Below are 17913 nucleotides of genomic sequence, written 5' to 3'. Positions count from 1 at the left end.
ATGGTGCCTTTAATGCTATTCAGCAAATACATCCACTCATTATCGACCTAAAAATATTTTGAGAGACGGGGCACTAAAAGGATTTATGTGTTATTTTTATTAGCAGAGAAAACGAGTGGGGCATTTTTTTTAAGACTGTCCTACAATGTTTCCGATAACCCGACAACCACCTCACTTGAACGAATCGTTCAGACTGGCTAGTGAACCGTTCAACCGATTCATAGAAAAGATCCGATTCAAACGAATGATTCGCTCAGGAATCCGATATCGCTTCCGTGTATTCAAGCGCAATGGTTGAATATTCCATCGTTTACCTACTTTTCACTTACAAATGAGAAATAGACCATGCTTCACTGATTCATAATACTAAAAATGCCCCTGTGTGTACCGCTGCAGTCTCACCTGTGCGCCACATAAGCACGAGCCCTCCTTCTTGGGCTGCCACGTCATTCACCGCCGTCGTGCGCATCCTTGGGAGACTCCGACGTGTCTGTTCACAAAACCGGCTGCTAGGAGCAAAAAAATAAATAAAACGGACAATTTTCTCACAGGTGACACGAAGCGGGGATCATGGGGGGATCACAGAGCGTGGAAATTCCAGGAGGTGGTTCGGAGGGCTATCACGTTCTCAGAGTGAGTGTGTTTTACAGATGCGCCCGCTCTATCGGTCTCTCTCTTTAACTCATGCGGTAGATCACGACTTGCAGGCGGCGGAAAATTCAAATTGAAGCCGGGGACGTCAGTGTGGCCTCCTGACAGTGGCTAAATGCTAATATGGCTAAATGAAAATCTCTGCTGTTAAATGTCAAGAGATTTCTTTTCTGCATTTGACATGCAAATACTAATAGCATTTAAAATGCACGTGTTTGTTTATCCTACTGCGCCTTGTAATTATTTATTTTTGGATGGGATGTTGAAGAAGCTAACTAGTTACATGTCATTATGCTTCACTGTTAAAATGTTCAGTTTTCATGTGTCATAACTCAAATTGACCTAAATAAAGCTATTTAATTGGGGAACAGCATACCAGTTTTTGAAGGTTGATTCTGATCTCAGTCAAGAATATGATAGAAAGGTTACGTTTTGCCAGTCAAGAGTTTTGCTAGGAGATATTGTATTCTATTTGAATGATTTATTTGATGGTTAAATTTGAATGTTAGGGTATAACTCGGCTCCTTTCTCTATTATGCAGGTGCAGGAGAATTCTCCCGGGCACAGAGCAGGTCTCGAACCATTCTTTGACTTCATTGTGTCCATCAACAACACCAGACTGGTAGGTTTGTTTCACATGGTGCATGGTCATCCATCATCAAACCACATTTGAAGCCATCGTAAAACATTTGATATATGCACACCTAGACTGTACATTATTTAAAATGTATGTTGACACTTTCATTTTGTATGGTATATAGCATCATTTTTTACAGTCCTACATAGTATGTTTGTTACTGTTTAATGTTGTTTTTGCTTCTTTTTTTTTTTTTTGTATATATATATATATATATATATATATATATATATATATATATATATATATATATTAGAACAAGGATAATGACACACTGAAAGACATACTGAAGGCTAACGTTGAGAAACCTGTGAAGATGCTAGTGTACAGCAGCAAAACCCTCGAGCTGCGGGAAGCCACCGTTACTCCCAGCAACATGTGGGGCGGCCAGGGTCTTCTGGGGGTCAGCATCCGCTTTTGCAGCTTTGAGGGAGCCAATGAGAATGTCTGGCATGTTTTGGTAAGTGAAAAGGTGGTGAAATGGAATTAGAGAAAGATGCTGGAATGAGTTATTTACACTGCATATTTTGTAAGGGTGGGGTAGCATTTGTTGAATGAAAATAGCATGTTTGCTTTGAACTCATTTTTATTAACAACTTTTGGTCAATTATTCATAATTTAGCATGGTGTTCGAAAAGGGTGTGGGCTTGTAAAACAGACCGGTTGGTCCAGCTGTAAGATGAAATGTAAGCCTTGACTTGCTTTCTTCTCTTGTTTTGTAGGAAGTGGAACCAAATTCTCCAGCAGCATTAGCAGGTTTAAGACCACACACAGACTACATTATCGGAGCAGACACAGTCATGAACGAGGTACATTTCTCTCATTCACTCACAAACTCTTTTCAGACATAATGATGATTGTGCAAAGTCATCTCAGACACGGACTAGAATTGTAGTCTACTTGTTACATGTAGTTTTTATTGGTTTAGGGATAAATTGTCAATGAATGTCACTCTCTGCAGCTCAAATATAGATAATACATAAAATGATGGTTTGCTAACAAACTCTGATGACGAAACTTACAGATTCTTCAGGCACCCTAGAAAAGAGCTGAAATGACCGTGAAATGCAGTGCTCATTTTCTGTTAGTAAAATAGTTTATATTATTAGCATTTTGCATCTTTATATTTGCTAGAAATGTTTAGATTTTTCGTTAAATGTTTCATTCACTATACAAATTCCTTTTTTAAGGAAAAGAAGCTGTGAATTAAATGGATTAAATTCATATACATTTTCTGTAAAACGATGACATATAGTGCAAAACTATATTGTTTTTTGTTTAAACCTCCTCTTATGTTTTCAAGACCAGTGTTGTTATTGTTAAATAAAACAAGTTTTAAAAAAAGTTTTTGATAAATAGGTTTAAGTGCTAAAATGACTAAAACTAAAAATGAATGAAGGCTAAATTAAAATATAAAACAATGACAAGCACATAACAAAATTACTACAACTTAAAACAAAATTACAATGAAATCTGAAAATATAAAAAACTAACCCCTGGTTTCACAGACAAGGCTTAAGCCTACTAAGCCCAAACTAAAATGCATGTTTGAGCTGTTTTAACTGAAAGCAACTTGCACTGACATATCTTAGGGTGCGTTCACATTTGCAGTTTGGTTCGGCAAAAACAAAAAAAAAAAAGCAAAAACATTTAGTCGTGGTCCGATTAGCATTCAGTTTGGCAATTTTATCACCGAACCTAAAGGCATAGGGATACGTTCACAACCTGATTGGTCGGATTTTATGACGTATTGCCTATTTCGAGACAGAACTTATCAAACATCCAAAACAATGCTGTGTGCTGAGGTAAATGCACTTGTTGTGTATGCGTAGCCTGCATATGATGGTATTTTGGTCAGCTGGGAGTCAAAGGAGTCAAAACAGCGGCGGGAATCCCTACGTCTCACACACACAAATGATCTGTGTGGAGACGCGCATCTGATGCCCGTGATGGGCAAACTCGCGACTATGATGAGAAAAACCGATATGCGTGAGGATTCTGTTCTGGGGTCTCATCTTCCCGTTTTTGGTTCGTTTACATGTCGTTGGTCCGTGTTGCGTCCATATATCATTCGAACCACACCAGAGTTTGTTTGTAAGCGGACCAAGACCCATCTTTTCAGCACTCTCTATCCACTTGTTTGGTGCGCACTAGGGTTCAGATGGCAGCGTACACGCATGTTCAAATGAACTGCACTAACAGAGCAATCGCACTAGGGTTCGGTTTAATCAAACCAAACATGACAAGTGTGTACGCACCCTTAAAATATGTCCGTGCCATTGTTTCGTCTCAAGATGCACACCAGTGATGTTTTTTTTCTAAGGCATGTTTATAAAAACTACTGAAATGCCGTAATTGAACCAAGGCCTAATCATGGCTTAATCTAAGCCCTTTCTGTGAAACCAGGCCTAAATGTTTAAGTTTGCAAGGTAAAAAAAAAAAAAAAAAAAATGTTTGAACTAGATCATTCAATCAAAATAAATTTCAGTGATTTTATTTTGTGCGCTGTGCTCTTTCTCCAGTCAGAGGACTTATTCTCATTGATAGAAACCCATGAGGGCAAAGGCCTGAAACTCTACGTCTATAACACAGACACGGACAACTGCAGAGAAGTGGTCATTACTCCCAACAGTGCCTGGGGTGGAGAGGGCAGGTGTGTAAAACTCTTGCTCTTCTGGTACCTGCCTCTGTGTGCATGTCTAACATGATGATTTTTCTCCGTTCAGTCTTGGCTGCGGTATCGGCTATGGTTACCTGCACAGAATCCCTACTCGGCCCTTTGAAGAGGGCAAGAAATTTAGCTTCCCCGGACACACCCCCAGTGAGCCCACCAGCCCGCTGAAAGACGGATTCACAGAGGTTAGTTTGTGTATATGAGTTTTGCTTGGTGTATTTGAATATATTTGGTCAGCCATTTGACCTTCATGACATTTGTGTAGGTTCAGCTGTCTGCAGTGACTCCGCCCCCTGTGTCGCAGTCTGTTCCCACAGGGCTTGAGGACAGTCTGTCCGGCCTGTCACTCAGCTCTGCCCCGCCCTCAATACCCAGTGAGCTCCACACAGGTGAAATGTCAACAATGTTTTTACATTTATTCTGTACTTTTTCTACATCGCTCATTTATAATAATAATATAATACAAATATTGTCATTTTCTGCAGGTGTTCCTACAGTCCCCCTGCTGCCCACTCAGGTGACCCCAGGGCTGGGTACCCTTCCCATTGTCAACCCCTCCACCACTGTACCAGGTAGAGAACATGCCCTTGTCTCTATTTTTGTGAAATGAATGAAAACTGGGAGAAAAGTTTTTCACATTCTCTGTTATGTGAATAAATGATTTTCATTTTGTTTGCAGGTTTGATGTCCTTACCATCTGGTCTCCCTCCCCTGCCAAACCTGCCTAACCTCCCAAACCTTAATCTACCATTACCGGACCTTAGCGCTGTATCTTTAGCTGGAATCAGTGGGTTACCTCATAATACAGCAGGTATACATTATATACCACATTACAGCTTATTCTGACCAAGAACCAGCCACTTAATCAGGAAGGAACCGACACTTGTGTGACTGACATTTAAACGGGGTCCTCACTGGTCCTTAAGAAGTATTCAATTCATTTTGATGAAATTTAAAGTAAAAAGTCTAGAAGGGAACTTTTTATGCTCTGATTGGTTGGCTGGACCAGTGTGTTGTGATTGGTCAACTTCTTTAAGCGTGTTTAGGAAATGTCCTGCCCTTTACCATAACCATGAATTTCAACAAACCACTAACTAACTCAACTAGGCTCTGCCCCTTTATTTTGTATATACCTTGGGTGGGAATTATTTAAACGAGGAATACTGTGACATGTTCGTTCCTGGAAGAAAACTCAAGACTACAATGGAGGCGTTCAGAATCAGTGCACGCTGATATAGAGTATAACTCCCTTTGGAGTGACTTTGTAACTTTGCTGACCTTTTTTATGCTCAAAAAGCAACATTACACACTAAAGAAAGATGTAAACATGTAAAAAAGTATAATAGGACCCCTTTAAATATCTTAAATGTAAAAAAATAATAATAATAATGATTATGATAATGATTTTTTAAGAGGTTTTAAATTTGGGGACAGAAAAGCAGTAATTGTGATACTAAATGTGATTTATTAAAATTGAAAAGTCAGTTATTTAAATTGACCTATTATGCCACTTTTCACAAGATGTAATATAAGTCTCTGGTGTCCCCAGAATGTGTCTGTGAAGTTTCATAAAATACTCCACAGATCATTTATTATATCGCGTCAAATTTTCTCCTATTTGGGTGAGCAAAAACATGCCGTTTTAGTGTATGTCCCTTAAAATGCAAATGAGCAAGAGGGCGGAGCTTTAACAGCATGCGCATCAGTTGCTCAACAACAAAGCTGGAGAGTCTCACACAGTCAAAATGACAATTCTAGTAACTGTGTTCAGGCTTACAGTCAAACCAAAATTTATATGAAGAATTTTTGGGTAAATGAACTATGGTGTCCTGCACCAACTAGTAAAAAAAAAACAAAAAATTATATCTATTGTCTGAATAATTTTTGGTTTGACTGTACATTGTTCAAACCAGAGTTGGACACTGATTGAGACACTTAGGAAGCAATTTTTAGAATGCAACTGGACATTTCTGAATGGTTAAGTGTATAAATTTATGTAGTTGCTGTGGAGTTGATTCACCTCCTTGACTAGCATGTGCCGTCATGTTAATCTTTTGTGCAAAACCCGTATGGGCGCCCACTATACATAGTGTACCTGTTTGTCAAACAGAGCCATACACACCAAGCTAACTTTTATAATTGCTATCAAATGCTGTTAATGCTCCAATATTTTTTCCAAAATATTGCTCCGACAGAAACACTCATTTTTTAGCTTGCCAGGGTCAACTTGGTAATATTATAATAAGATCCTCTTCCTACGTCACTAGGGGAGCGAAATCTGAGCAGCTCGTTTTTTCACATGCTTGCAGAGGAAGGCTTGCCAAAACAAAGTTACTGGGTTGTCCTTTTTCACGTTTTCTGGGTTGTTAGATGTGCCGGGCACCCGATTATAGCACTTAAACATGGAAAAAGTCAGATTTTCATGATATGTCCCCTTTAATCACACTAATGCAAACACTGCATGTGTCTCTGTAGGTCTGCCCCCTCTTCCTCCTCTGAACCTGCCTGGCATCTCTCCTCTGCCCATGCACACCGTTCTATCTTCCACACTTCCTAGCATGCCAGGAGTCACGCTGCCATCTTCCCTGGCACCATCTGACCTCGTACCGCCCGTCTCCTTAGCGAGTGTGCAAACTCCAGCACTGATACTGGATGCCACGCCTAACCCCGCGGTGAAAGACATGCCCTCAGAGATGCCCGTTGCTACGGAGACCCTCTTACAACAGACGACGGATGCACAGGCGGCCCCGGAGTCCTCGTAATGACCCGACCGTGGCCGGAGGGCGTCCCTCTGTATGTCTCTATTGTATTTATTCCGTACAAAAAGATTCCAGTGTGTAAACGCACACACAGAGATAAACACGGTTCTGTTGAGAGACACCAGTGCCTGAGGTCAGAGAGTAATGAGCGTGTGGACAGATATCTAATATTAAAACATACATTTAAAAATAAAAAGATATGACTATTGTATGTCTGGTTTACACTCTCCTCAGAATCTGTGTTGTCTCATGCTTTTTCTTTCTGTATATCCTGTAATCACCTTTCAAACCTTAGTATAGCATTCCCTGTAATTACCAATTGCTATGTGATTTTACAATGTAACGTCTGACTTTTTTTTTTCTTTCTTTGCACCACATTTGTTTTGAATGCTTTGATTTTTCTCAGAAAATCTCTATACGTGGTCAGACTGGGCTCTGGGCCTCTGTTTCTCTCGCTCACATGCTCTCTGGAAGATAGCTCTGCCGTCAAGGTGAACGGAAACACAATTCAGATGTGCTGCAGGGCTGAATGTGCGCTTGTGCAGTTTGAAGATTGTGAAGGAAACTCTAATTCAAACATACACAAGCAATAAAATACCCAGTTTTACACTATGACTGTCTGTGTTGAATCTAAATTAGGGATTTATGAATTGAGTATAAATTTATCACATAGTTAAAGCTGCAGTCCATAAGTTGCCTCTTTGTCGCCATCTCTGTTTGAAACCTGCAATTGCAATTATTTGTGGAATTATCTTTACGTGGGTTGTGCTTCGGCACGGCTCCTCAGCGTGGATGAATCTAATGTTTGCTATCAGTCACCACATCAGTGTGAATACTTCGGAATCACTGACTCTACATCTTGAAAGTACGACAAATAAGAATTTTCACTGGAAAATGTCATCTGAGTAGTTAAGTAACATGTCTGCCACTTTTGTTCTGGCCAACAGGAAAAAAAGCATTACAATAAATCACGCTGCCAATGGTGACCGCTTATAACAAATTATTATTGTTATACTTTGTTCTCAAATTGTTAATGTTAATATCAGCATTGCGTGACTGTGTATTTAGTGTGTATTAGCGTTACCTGTAGATTTCAATGTCTGTAGCCACTCCGCTTTTGTTTTTGACTGGGTGAAACCAGTTGTCACTGATTGTCATTTGGCCCTTTCTGGATTACAATCCACCATCAAAATAAGTTTAATTATTGCAGCTACTGTGAGAAAAGGCTATAAATGATCCCGCCTATGGAAACAGATGTGACGTAACGACGTAAACACGAATGGCCGCGTGCTCGAATTTCCCGCGAAAACCCACCAGTACCACCCGAATTAGGAAACATTATTAGCTAACCATTGTGAATCAGGCTAAGGTAAGGAGATAGTTTCGAACAATGGCTGGTTATGTACTTTATGGTTATGATCATTTTTAACCAACAAGAAGTTATGGACTGTAGCTTTAAGCATATAGTTTGTATTAAGTGCAGTGATCTATATATCACTTTACAATTCCTGGTTTTTTTAACGTGGTCAAGTGATGAGGTTTTCAGTAGTTCATGCTCATATCTGAAGAGCATGGTGTATGCGATAATGCATACAAGTCAGATGATCAGGACCCCAATGCATATATTAAAATATGTACTGTACATATATATAATATATATTGGCAGGTGTGGAAAAAAGTTCGTTTTAGGCCTAAAACTAACCTTTTTCCACACCTACCAATGGCTGGTGACAAGAAAATTTACCAGCCATGAAACTTTTTTGCAAAAACAGGCAGTTTATGACACCAAAATTTTAGATACCTGTGAAAATTCACAATTCTAGTAAATTCTAGAAACTAATAAAAATTTAAAACTTTAAGAACAAGTAACAGTAGTTTTCAGGTAGAGACAGATAAATAAAAGTAAAACAACACTGGATAGTCTTCACTGTATAAATTAAACTGATTAATCCTTACTAAAGTAAAAGTTATTCAGTCGAGACCAGTGAATGATTTTTCTTTGTCCTTTGTTTATCATTAAAAACACAGACTGCAGCAGAAATATTAGGCTGCTGTCACTTTAAGACCTAATGCATGGATCCAGTACATTGACACTGGTACATTTTACATCTCTACTGTTTACGTTCAGTTAAGCCATAAATGACTGTTTACTAGGATACTCACTTTTTTTGTTGATTTGTCAGTTCAAGTGCAAGACGACGTGGAAGAGAGTTCAATTTAGTGTTTGTGTGCTGTCTGAGATGCAGCTAGCTTTCTGGGCACCCTGCAGCTTTTCATAGCGCACGAGTAACAAATTGAGTTCCATTTTGTGTCCTATGCACTTGAATATTTAAATTGCCAAGGCTTAAACTCTTGTGACAGTGTAGCGCTGGCCTGTCAACTGTCATTACTGACCAACAGGTGATTGACATACTTGCCAACGCTAATTTTAAGTTTTTTCCCCTGTGCTATAAAAAAAATGAATTGTCAGTAATTACAACCAACTGGTAAATTCACTGGTCAGCTGTAGACTGATCACTCAACTTGGCTGTGAAATGTAGGCCAACTTTTGATTCTGTCCAGCAGGGGCCCTGAAAGCAAACAAAGCTGGCACTAACAAAAACAGCTCTGATATCACAAGAAAATGTCCAAAAAAACAAAACAAAAATCAGTCACCACAAACACCAAAGGAAAGAAAGCACATGTATCCAAATATTTTCAAAATGTTTATTTCTCTTTTGGCTACATTCTCTACAATCGCAGCAGCACTTTAGAGACAGATCACCATATGTTGAGCTGAAAACTGCTTCTGGGGTTGAAAGAGTATTTAGAGAGTGGAAACAACAAAAGCTGAGATTCTTCCCCTGAAAACAGACTCTGGAAGCTTTGACAGTTTGTTCGCGGTCCGGTTCACGTCATTCGGAGATGCTGACCTGACTCAGGCTCCGGGATCAGCGAGGGTTGCTAAGCAACATGACAGCACTGGGTCTGGGCATAAAGGGGTTAAACGATCAAGGGCGGGGTCCGGCCCACCTTCCGTCTGCTCTGTGAATCGTCGCACACACAAACACGCATACGTACGTCAGACCCTTAGTCTCACAACACACCTCATTCAGTTTTTTTTTCATGCTTTTCCTGGTAAATCAAATTCATATTTGGTCTGATTCTTAATCGGAGTAAATCATAGAACTAAAAGCAACATCAGGTAGCAGCAAGGTGATGCTGCATCAGACAACAAAAGCTACAAACAAACCTGCAAACAAAATATGAAAACCTGCTCAGGGTTGGATTCATTAATACACGCATATGTCGTTTGAGAGTTTCTATAGGAGGTCTACTGAGATGACTTTTTACAGTGTCTCCTCCTACATGCAGGATTCTCAGATGAATCTCACCAAACTGGTCAATAACATGTCCAGGTCATTTTCCACCCTAAAATCTAAAGAAATAAATATGACTTGAAAGAATCCTATTTCAAAAACTCAAAATCAAAATAGTGTCACAATCTTTATTTGTAAATCTGTGCCAAAATCTGTCCAAATGGTCCAGAAATAGCCTTAATTTTCTTAATCTAATATAAAGTTATTTTTTCCCCTGCTTGGTTTTGGGGTGAAATATGACCTGGACATTCTTTGTGAGATTCATCCATCCACATTTTGCAAATATTGCGCCCATTTAAACAAACTGACAATGTTCATACATGTTACTTTAAAGTGAAACAGACAGTATTTTGTCACACACACACACACACATCTTGCAATCTGCGGCCAACATACATGTATGTTATGAACAGCCAACATATAACGCTGTGGCGTAAAACATCCATTCACAGGTGCACGCACACAAAAATTCTTACAGACACATTTGTCACATTAAAACACTCGTTCATCTATTTCCACTCACACTACAATTAATTGCCTCTAAATTTCACACTTACACAAAACAAAACACCCCTTTACTGAGGCGTAGCTCAGGGAGGATATCAACAAGAAGCTAAAATGTTAGCGCAACCCTCCCAAATCTACTCCACAAAATGCCTTGGGTAAAAACAAATGTCAATTTTCAAATGGTTCTAGCTCTCACTGACATCTGGATCCACACAGGAAATGACATCGGCCATTCCTGCCCCAATATCAATGGCAGTCACTGTGGCCGGTGTGGGCGTGTCCTACAGCCTGTCAGCTGATATATAGCTCCTCCCCCTTCCTGGCCACCCCGAGGTGTTGAAGGGAGGGAAATCACCATCAGAACCATCAATAATCATGATCGATCAGCCATTGAGATCAGTAGGAGATTATTCCTGAAGAGGCGGGGCTTGCGGGAGTGGCCTGCAAGTTCCCCGACGAATTGGACCGCCTCATGTGAGGAAGAAGGTACGAGTCACTGCCCAGCTGGTGGACGTCAAAGCGGTCCTCCTTCCTGTAAGCCAGACAGCGGCGGATAAACGCCTGCGGAGGACAAGAAAGAACTTAGACTCTTTTCCACACATTCATTTACATAAAAAAACCCCTCACAATACTGACCTTGGCCTCGTTGCTAGCCACCGGTTTAGCAGGAAACTGCACCTCAGTGGCTTTCAGGATGGTGTTCTCTTGAAGGATGTCTTGCTGGGACTGATTATGGCCAAACGGCTACAGAATGACAAAAGATTCATTGCAGCTTCATCCTAAAATGCATTACATCAACGGCCGTGTGGCTGAGTTTTCAGTGACCCACACAGCAGTTTCTAAACATTAAGCCTTACCTTTCGTCCATACAGGCACTGGAAGAAGATGACGCCCACAGACCACACATCTACTTTATTAGAGATCTTTGGAGGCTCTTTACCAACAACAAAACACTCTGGCGGCAAATACCTGAAAATTAGAACGTGGTTTTGTTATACATTTAAAATAATAGCCAGAAAAATAATTTAAAAGAGTGTTTTATATCATATTTGATACAACAGACTTTTATGGCTTATATAGTGAGAACATGGAGCTCATACTCATGGAGTTAAACACTTCAGTTGTATTCAGAGACTCAAAATGAGCAAGACTATGCAATTTGGTGCAGATACTGTTATTTATATGGCCAAAAGAGTAAGATGAAATGATGATAGCTTGTAATGTAAATCAAACGGGCTACTTACATAAAATGCATATAAATATCAGTCATCACTCTGTATCGCACAATAATATGTCTTGGTAAGATGATATTTAAATGCTTTAGTCTTATGATCAAAGCTCTGTAGTTTTAATTTTGGAAAGCAAAAACGTATAAAGCAATGCAATACAATGATGATTAAGACATGGATCATATCTGACGTATCTATTTTAACGATTTTTCTGAAAAAAAAAAAAAAAAAACAATGAGAGAAATTTAGGAGTTTAGAGTTCATCAATAACCATGTAACTCTAAAAGTGACAACAACAACAAAATTATAAAAAGGTGGTCCATATGACAAGCACTAGTCTTCTGATGGAAATTCCTAGGAAAGTGCATGAACAGATAAAATGTTTACCCTAAATAACATGGAAGCTGCTTTGGATAAATAATCTGCCAAATGCATTAATGTAAATGCAAAAATAGATGCATGTTTGATGCATGAGGTTACTGTCATTCAGCCTAATCCCTGCCATCATATTTGATATGAGAGCTATGACACTCAGTGAAAAACAACTGGTCTGTTCCTCACACACATTTATGCTGCCATTTTGTCCTTTTTGGAGTTTCGGAGCTGTTTAAATATTCTTAAAAATCCACAATAGAAATGTGTTTGGAATGAGTTTTGGGAGAACACTCAAGTAATGTGCACTAGAAAGCGCTGTTTTTAGCTGGGGATACTGACCAGTAAGTTCCAGCTCCCTGTGATGTTAGGTCCATCCCGTCCACTCCGTAGCTGTCGTCATCCATGATTTTAGACAGGCCAAAGTCTGTGATCTTTATCTCCCCACATGCTGTTCCATCCACCAACAGGATATTTCCTGAGCAACCAAAAAACAAACAAAAAAAAAAACATACTTCCTATACAGTCTACATGACAAATAACAAATCAACCATCCTTTTTTTGCACCAATTCTCCATTCACATCATGTGCTACATAAATTGCTCGTCTCTGAGAAGAGTTCACGTGTGTGAATGCAAGCGGACATGGGCTGCTTCCAAAAGCTTAGGCAGTGACTTGTTTGTAAAAAGTTGGTCAAAAATGTATATTTACACAAACTGACCACCAACTGCAACTTTCAGGCACCATCTTTATTTTTTAGCTCAATGGTCATGGAATGGAATGCAGAGGATTGTAGGATATCAAAAGCAGTAAAGGATACATCTATGCTTCCTTCAAAAATCAGATCAGATGAAGGTATCTCAGGAGACAGGATGTGATGCGATTATTGGATTCGGATGCCTTGTTGTCTTTGTACCACCGTTTGCTGCCTATGGAGGCCGCGTTTTTTTATGCGGGATGGATTTTTCAATCCCGCTCCCGCCAAAAATGTGTTATATTTTATCCAGCTCCTGTTTTGTCCCCTTTTCACCCGCAAAAGCCCATAGAAAGAGGTCTACGCAGATCTTTCAGTCCCTATCCAGTTAGATTCTGTCACGTTCTGGTGTCTATAGACTATTTTTCCCACAAATTTTCAGACTTCTCAAACAACGCTTCAGATGTCCAGTGACAGACTTGTGCGTGCTTTTACTATTAGATAATTATATTTTGTCATTTCTTTCTCCTGCTTCCCACCAGTGTAAATTGAGACAGCAAATTTTGGATTTAGTTGTTTTAGTCATAGTCTTTTGACTAAAATGCCTTTTAGTTTTAGTCATATTTTAGTCATCTGAAATGTTTGTTTTAGTCGACTAAATCTACAGTAGATTTTGTTGACTAAAATCTAATGGGTTTAGTTAAATTGTAATGCAATTCTCTAAAATTTAAAAACTCATGATATACTCCTAGAGAAAATCTATTAACCTGTTAATATGCATGTTTGAACATGCAATACAGACACAGATTCTGCTGTGTCATATGTCTTTATCTTAAAATCAAATAAAACCACTTCTCATATAGAAACAACATAGTCTTTGTTTTAATTAATGATATATGCATTCTTTAAAAACAACTGGCAAGCAGACATATTTATTTGTATAAATTCTAGAGTAATCCTTATTAAAGCTATTAAAGTTGTTCAATCAAAGAGCATTGAGTGATTTTCTCTTTTTCTTTTGATGTTTGATTAACATTAATGATGGGCAGCAGACAGTTTATTAGCCTGCTGTCACTTTAAGGCCGAATGCATGGATCCAATTAGGACTGGGCGATATATCGCATACGATTGTCACGCGCATTTCGTCAGTAAAGCCGGTTCCCTGATTACCGCTAAATCGCCATCCGTAGTTCACTGATAAGCTACACAATATCGCGTTCATATCGCAGATGAATCGCCTTCGTTAATGAACGCGATATTGTGTAGCTTTTCAGTGATCTACGGCTCTGTCTATTAAATGCCGCTCCATTTGAAAGCAGGTGATGGCGATTTAGCGGTAATCAGGGAACCGGCTTTACTGAGGAAATCCAATACACTGATCCACATCCAACATTCTCCCAACTGTTTATGTTCACTTCAAGACATAACCGACTGGGTTTATGTGAATACTCACCAAAACAGACATTTTGACAATTTTGTGTGTATGTCCATTCAAGCGTGGAAAGAGCTCAATTCAGCACTTGTGCGCTGACGTCTGAGAGGTGGCTTTCTGTGTGCGCAGAGAAAACTGGACTGAATTGAGCTCTCTTTCGCTTCCTCACACTTTCAGATTTAGCAGTATGCCAACTCTTCTCTTCCTTCCAGATGTTTACATTTTTAAATGTTTTATGAGACGTGCAGCAAGTTTACACCAACTTATGTCCTGCCGGGTAGAGCAGCACGAAACAATTTAAATTCGCTCCCTTACATTTTCATCTCTTTTTATTCATTGACGAAAATGTCAATAGATTTTCATCCGTTTTGTCATTCAAAACTGTTTTTTTATTTAGTTATCATCTAGTTTTCGTCAGTGAAATTATGAAAATTATTCGTCAGCGAAATTAATACTGCTTCCCGTGCGCATATCAGTATGTTCCCTTTTGCATCTGCATTCAGCAATTCAAAATTTGCCCCTCACACATGAATTAACATTTAATTCTGCGATACAGCAGTTATTGTGCGTGTTGCGTTCACCTGGTTTCAGGTCGTAATGGATGATGGGCGGTTTGATCTCATTGAGGTATCGGAGGGCGTTGACTATCTGCATGACGATTGAGCGAGCCTCTTTCTCAGACATCAGCTTGTGTTGCTTCAGATAGAAATCGAGATCATTCCCCTCACAGAACTCGAGAACAGTGCAGAATCTAGAACAAAAACACATCAAGTGAACATTTGTAAAGTTGCAAAAAGGGGCTTCAGCTTCCCAATTTAAGATGGTATTATATGGCTGCCCAACTGACTTCAGCACTAACCTATTTCTGTACAACAACACCTGCTTGGGTAGATATTGAACAAAACTCTATCCCAGATGGATATTTATTTAATTTTTTTTGTTTTTTGTTTTTTTTTTAAGAAGTGCAAATTAAATACATCTATGTGAAAGGATGTATGCTTGTATACTTGTTCTGGTGTTCCAGGGGCTATTTTTGTTACTATATGCTTAGTTGAATTGTGGTTATAAAAAAAGAAAAAAGGACAATAAACATATTGGGAAGAAAAAAAAAAAGTCAGACGCTTACGTGTCAGTGTCCAGAGAAAAGTAGTCGTAAAGTTTGACTATTCTGGGATGGTCCAGTTGCTTGTGGATTCTGTATTCTCTACAGGCATGTCTGGAGTGGACAAAATAAATGAGCATGAAAAACTTGGGAGACAGAGAGGGGAAAAAAAAAGAAAAAAGGTGGGCAACATACTTGTGGTAGTTTTCTTTCTTCTCTTCTCTCCAGTTCTTGTTGAGCTGGTGGATCTTCACAGCAGCATATCGCTGCTCAAACAGGTCAAATGCCTTCACACAACAACATAAAACACGTTTATTTAGGCAATAAGCCCCAATTTTTTCACAACACATATAAATTAGGGTTAATAGTTGATCTATGCTGTCTGTGGACATGTTCTAGTGACTGGGTGTTTCATGCCACAGCTGTATACCACAGCATATGGTATGTTTCTGTATACTATAAAACAGACATATTATTTTTGAAAATCAGTGTCTTTTATGATATTGCTGTTTGCATTAAGCCATGCAAAGCTTTGTGTAGTTTTACAATAGTTCAGGCCTATACATTTCTGGTAATACTGGGAATGATTCACATAATATGAATGCCATTATAAACAAAATGTCTGCATTTTTTTTTAACAAAATGCTATAACTTGCTCTGAAATGACTATGTAACAGTTTCATGATCTAATCATTTTTGATTAAATCAAGTCCTGTTCTACATTTTTCTCACTGAATATCCAGTTTCACTAATAAATGAGTCCAATTACAGAAGTAAAATGGGTTGTGAAAATGGTTCGTTGTTGGCTTTTATGTACACTAAAGATTTTTTGTTTCTGAAAGAAGTCTCTTAAGGTTACATTTGTTTAAAAAAATATATAAATAAATAAAAGTAGTACTACTGTGAAATATTACTACAATTGAAGAACAGAAAAAGAAAAGAAAAAAAGTTTTCTATGTGAATATATTGTAAAATGTAATTTATTCCAGTGATGGTAAAGCTCAATTTTCAGCATCATTACTACAGTCTTCAGGTTCACATGATCCTTCAGAAATCATTCTAATAAGTTGATTCGCTGCCCAAGAAACATTTCTGATTATCATCAATTTTTTCAGGATTCTTTGATGAATAGAAAGTTCAAAAGAACAGAATTTATTTGAGATAGAAATCTGCCATTTAATCAATTTAATGCATCCTTGCTGAAAAGTATTACCTTTTTTCAAAAAAATAAAATAAAATAAAATCAGTAATATAGGCATTGAACAGGCAAGTACACAAACTGTATCAAAGTGTGTGAGTGCATCTAATAATAAAAAACTAAATAACCTTATAAACTTCACTGAAACCTCCTCTTCCCAGCAAGTGTAACAGAAGATACCTTTCATTAAGGGTTGGATGGTCTTTAAACCTACAAACACAAACAAATACATCAGGCATATTCACAACTTTTCTGAGATGGATTAAGAGTGTGATTATCTCTTTTCAGAAGCACATTTTGGGGCAAACAGCAATTGTTGCAAAGAAAACTAAAAAAAATAAATAAAATAATCGGCAATAAAATATATTTAAAAAAAAAAAAAATGTATGTTTTACAATTAGTGTTCCAGGGTTTTTTTTTTAATGAAGTTAAGTTAATATTTCTGCAATCAGTCTTTAAACTGCAATCAAAAGCTGTACATGAAAATGTTCAGCCAGACTTTTTAATTCAGTACAGAGTAGTACACTCTCGAAAGTTGATCACTGATTCTTGTGTACAGCCAACAGAAAAAATACATGCAATAACTGACAATGGCACAGTTTCTGATGCAGTGTTCCATTTACATCTATGTAGGCACTGCATTGTATCTGCAAACTCTGCAGTGTTTCTCTGTTCTTTTCATCCCTATATTTAAAATCTCAACAACAACAAAAAAAACCTTAAGATTTCATTGAAATATTTAAATGCAATAAGAAGTGGGCGGGACTTACTGAGAACTGTCCTCATTGTTAATTCTTTTAAGTTCTCGAATGTGCAGATTCCTCACACGCTCCAACCGTTCTAGCTCCGCCTGAATCTCTGCCTCCTCCTGAGCGCACACAAACACACACACACACACACACACACACACACACACACACACACACACACACTTGAGCACATACTAACATACTCATGTATGAATGGTAGATTCCACTGAAAGGACAAAAAGACTGCTTGAAGCAGCATTTTTGCATGACTGCTTTTGCATGAAGCACTAATGCTACACCTCACTGCTTTTTATCCATCTTAGGCCCCGTTTACACTTAGTATCGAGATGCATTTTGGTCGATCGGATCACAAGTAGACGAAGGAAACACCTGGTGTTTTAATCCGGATCTTTTGTCCACTTTCAACCACTTCTGTCCTGATTTCTTTGAGGGGAGGGTGGGTTGGTAAACGTGTGAGTTTTTCAGATCTTTCGATCTAATGGACAAAATAAGTTTGCGCAAATTACATATGAACGCGTCCGGAGACGAC

General features: G+C 38.5%; 2 protein-coding genes across 4 annotated transcripts in view; one reads left to right on the top strand and one right to left on the bottom strand.

The window, feature by feature from the left end:
• The first annotated feature begins 259 nt into the window (after window positions 1-259).
• gorasp2 (golgi reassembly stacking protein 2) lies at window positions 260-7439 on the top strand. 2 transcript variants are annotated; one of them, XM_067374414.1, is made up of 11 exons: window positions 260-633; window positions 1193-1273; window positions 1545-1748; window positions 2011-2097; window positions 3811-3941; window positions 4015-4147; window positions 4228-4351; window positions 4448-4534; window positions 4642-4773; window positions 6438-6755; window positions 7128-7439. In XM_067374414.1, the coding sequence occupies exons 1-10, from the start codon at window positions 571-573 to the stop codon at window positions 6722-6724; spliced, it is 1329 nt and encodes a 442-aa protein (XP_067230515.1). In that variant the 5' UTR covers window positions 260-570; the 3' UTR covers window positions 6725-6755; window positions 7128-7439. The 2 variants fall into 2 exon arrangements, with proteins under 2 accessions (XP_067230515.1, XP_067230514.1); XM_067374413.1 differs by having other exon boundaries at window positions 261-633; window positions 6438-7436.
• Window positions 7440-9830: 2391 nt separating this feature from the next.
• tlk1b (tousled-like kinase 1b) overlaps window positions 9831-17913 on the bottom strand; it is a 29286-nt gene continuing 21203 nt past the window's right edge. For both annotated transcript variants that reach the window (XM_067372744.1, XM_067372745.1), the window contains exons 14-22: window positions 17385-17482; window positions 16743-16824; window positions 15612-15703; window positions 15441-15530; window positions 14896-15065; window positions 12531-12666; window positions 11445-11556; window positions 11224-11331; window positions 9831-11148 (exon numbers count right to left, since the gene is read on the bottom strand). In XM_067372744.1, coding sequence (XP_067228845.1) covers window positions 10984-11148; window positions 11224-11331; window positions 11445-11556; window positions 12531-12666; window positions 14896-15065; window positions 15441-15530; window positions 15612-15703; window positions 16743-16824; window positions 17385-17482 — 1053 coding nt within the window. In that variant the 3' untranslated portion in view covers window positions 9831-10983. The remainder of the gene's footprint in view (window positions 11149-11223; window positions 11332-11444; window positions 11557-12530; window positions 12667-14895; window positions 15066-15440; window positions 15531-15611; window positions 15704-16742; window positions 16825-17384; window positions 17483-17913) is intronic.

Source organism: Chanodichthys erythropterus, chromosome 21 (genome assembly GCF_024489055.1).
Source record: "Chanodichthys erythropterus isolate Z2021 chromosome 21, ASM2448905v1, whole genome shotgun sequence".
Lineage (NCBI taxonomy): Eukaryota > Metazoa > Chordata > Actinopteri > Cypriniformes > Xenocyprididae > Chanodichthys > Chanodichthys erythropterus.
Note: the sequence above shows the minus strand (reverse complement) of the source record. Positions and strands in the feature narration are given on the sequence as shown.

Excerpts from the sequence above, each read along its gene's own strand:
- gorasp2 (XM_067374414.1), top strand. The coding sequence starts at position 571 with ATGGGGGGATCACAGAGCGTGGAAATTCCAGGAGGTGGTTCGGAGGGC. Across the intron at positions 4,148-4,227 it reads TGAAAGACGGATTCACAGAG|GTTCAGCTGTCTGCAGTGAC; the intron begins GTTAGTTTGTGT and ends ACATTTGTGTAG. Across the intron at positions 4,535-4,641 it reads CCCCTCCACCACTGTACCAG|GTTTGATGTCCTTACCATCT; the intron begins GTAGAGAACATG and ends TTTTGTTTGCAG.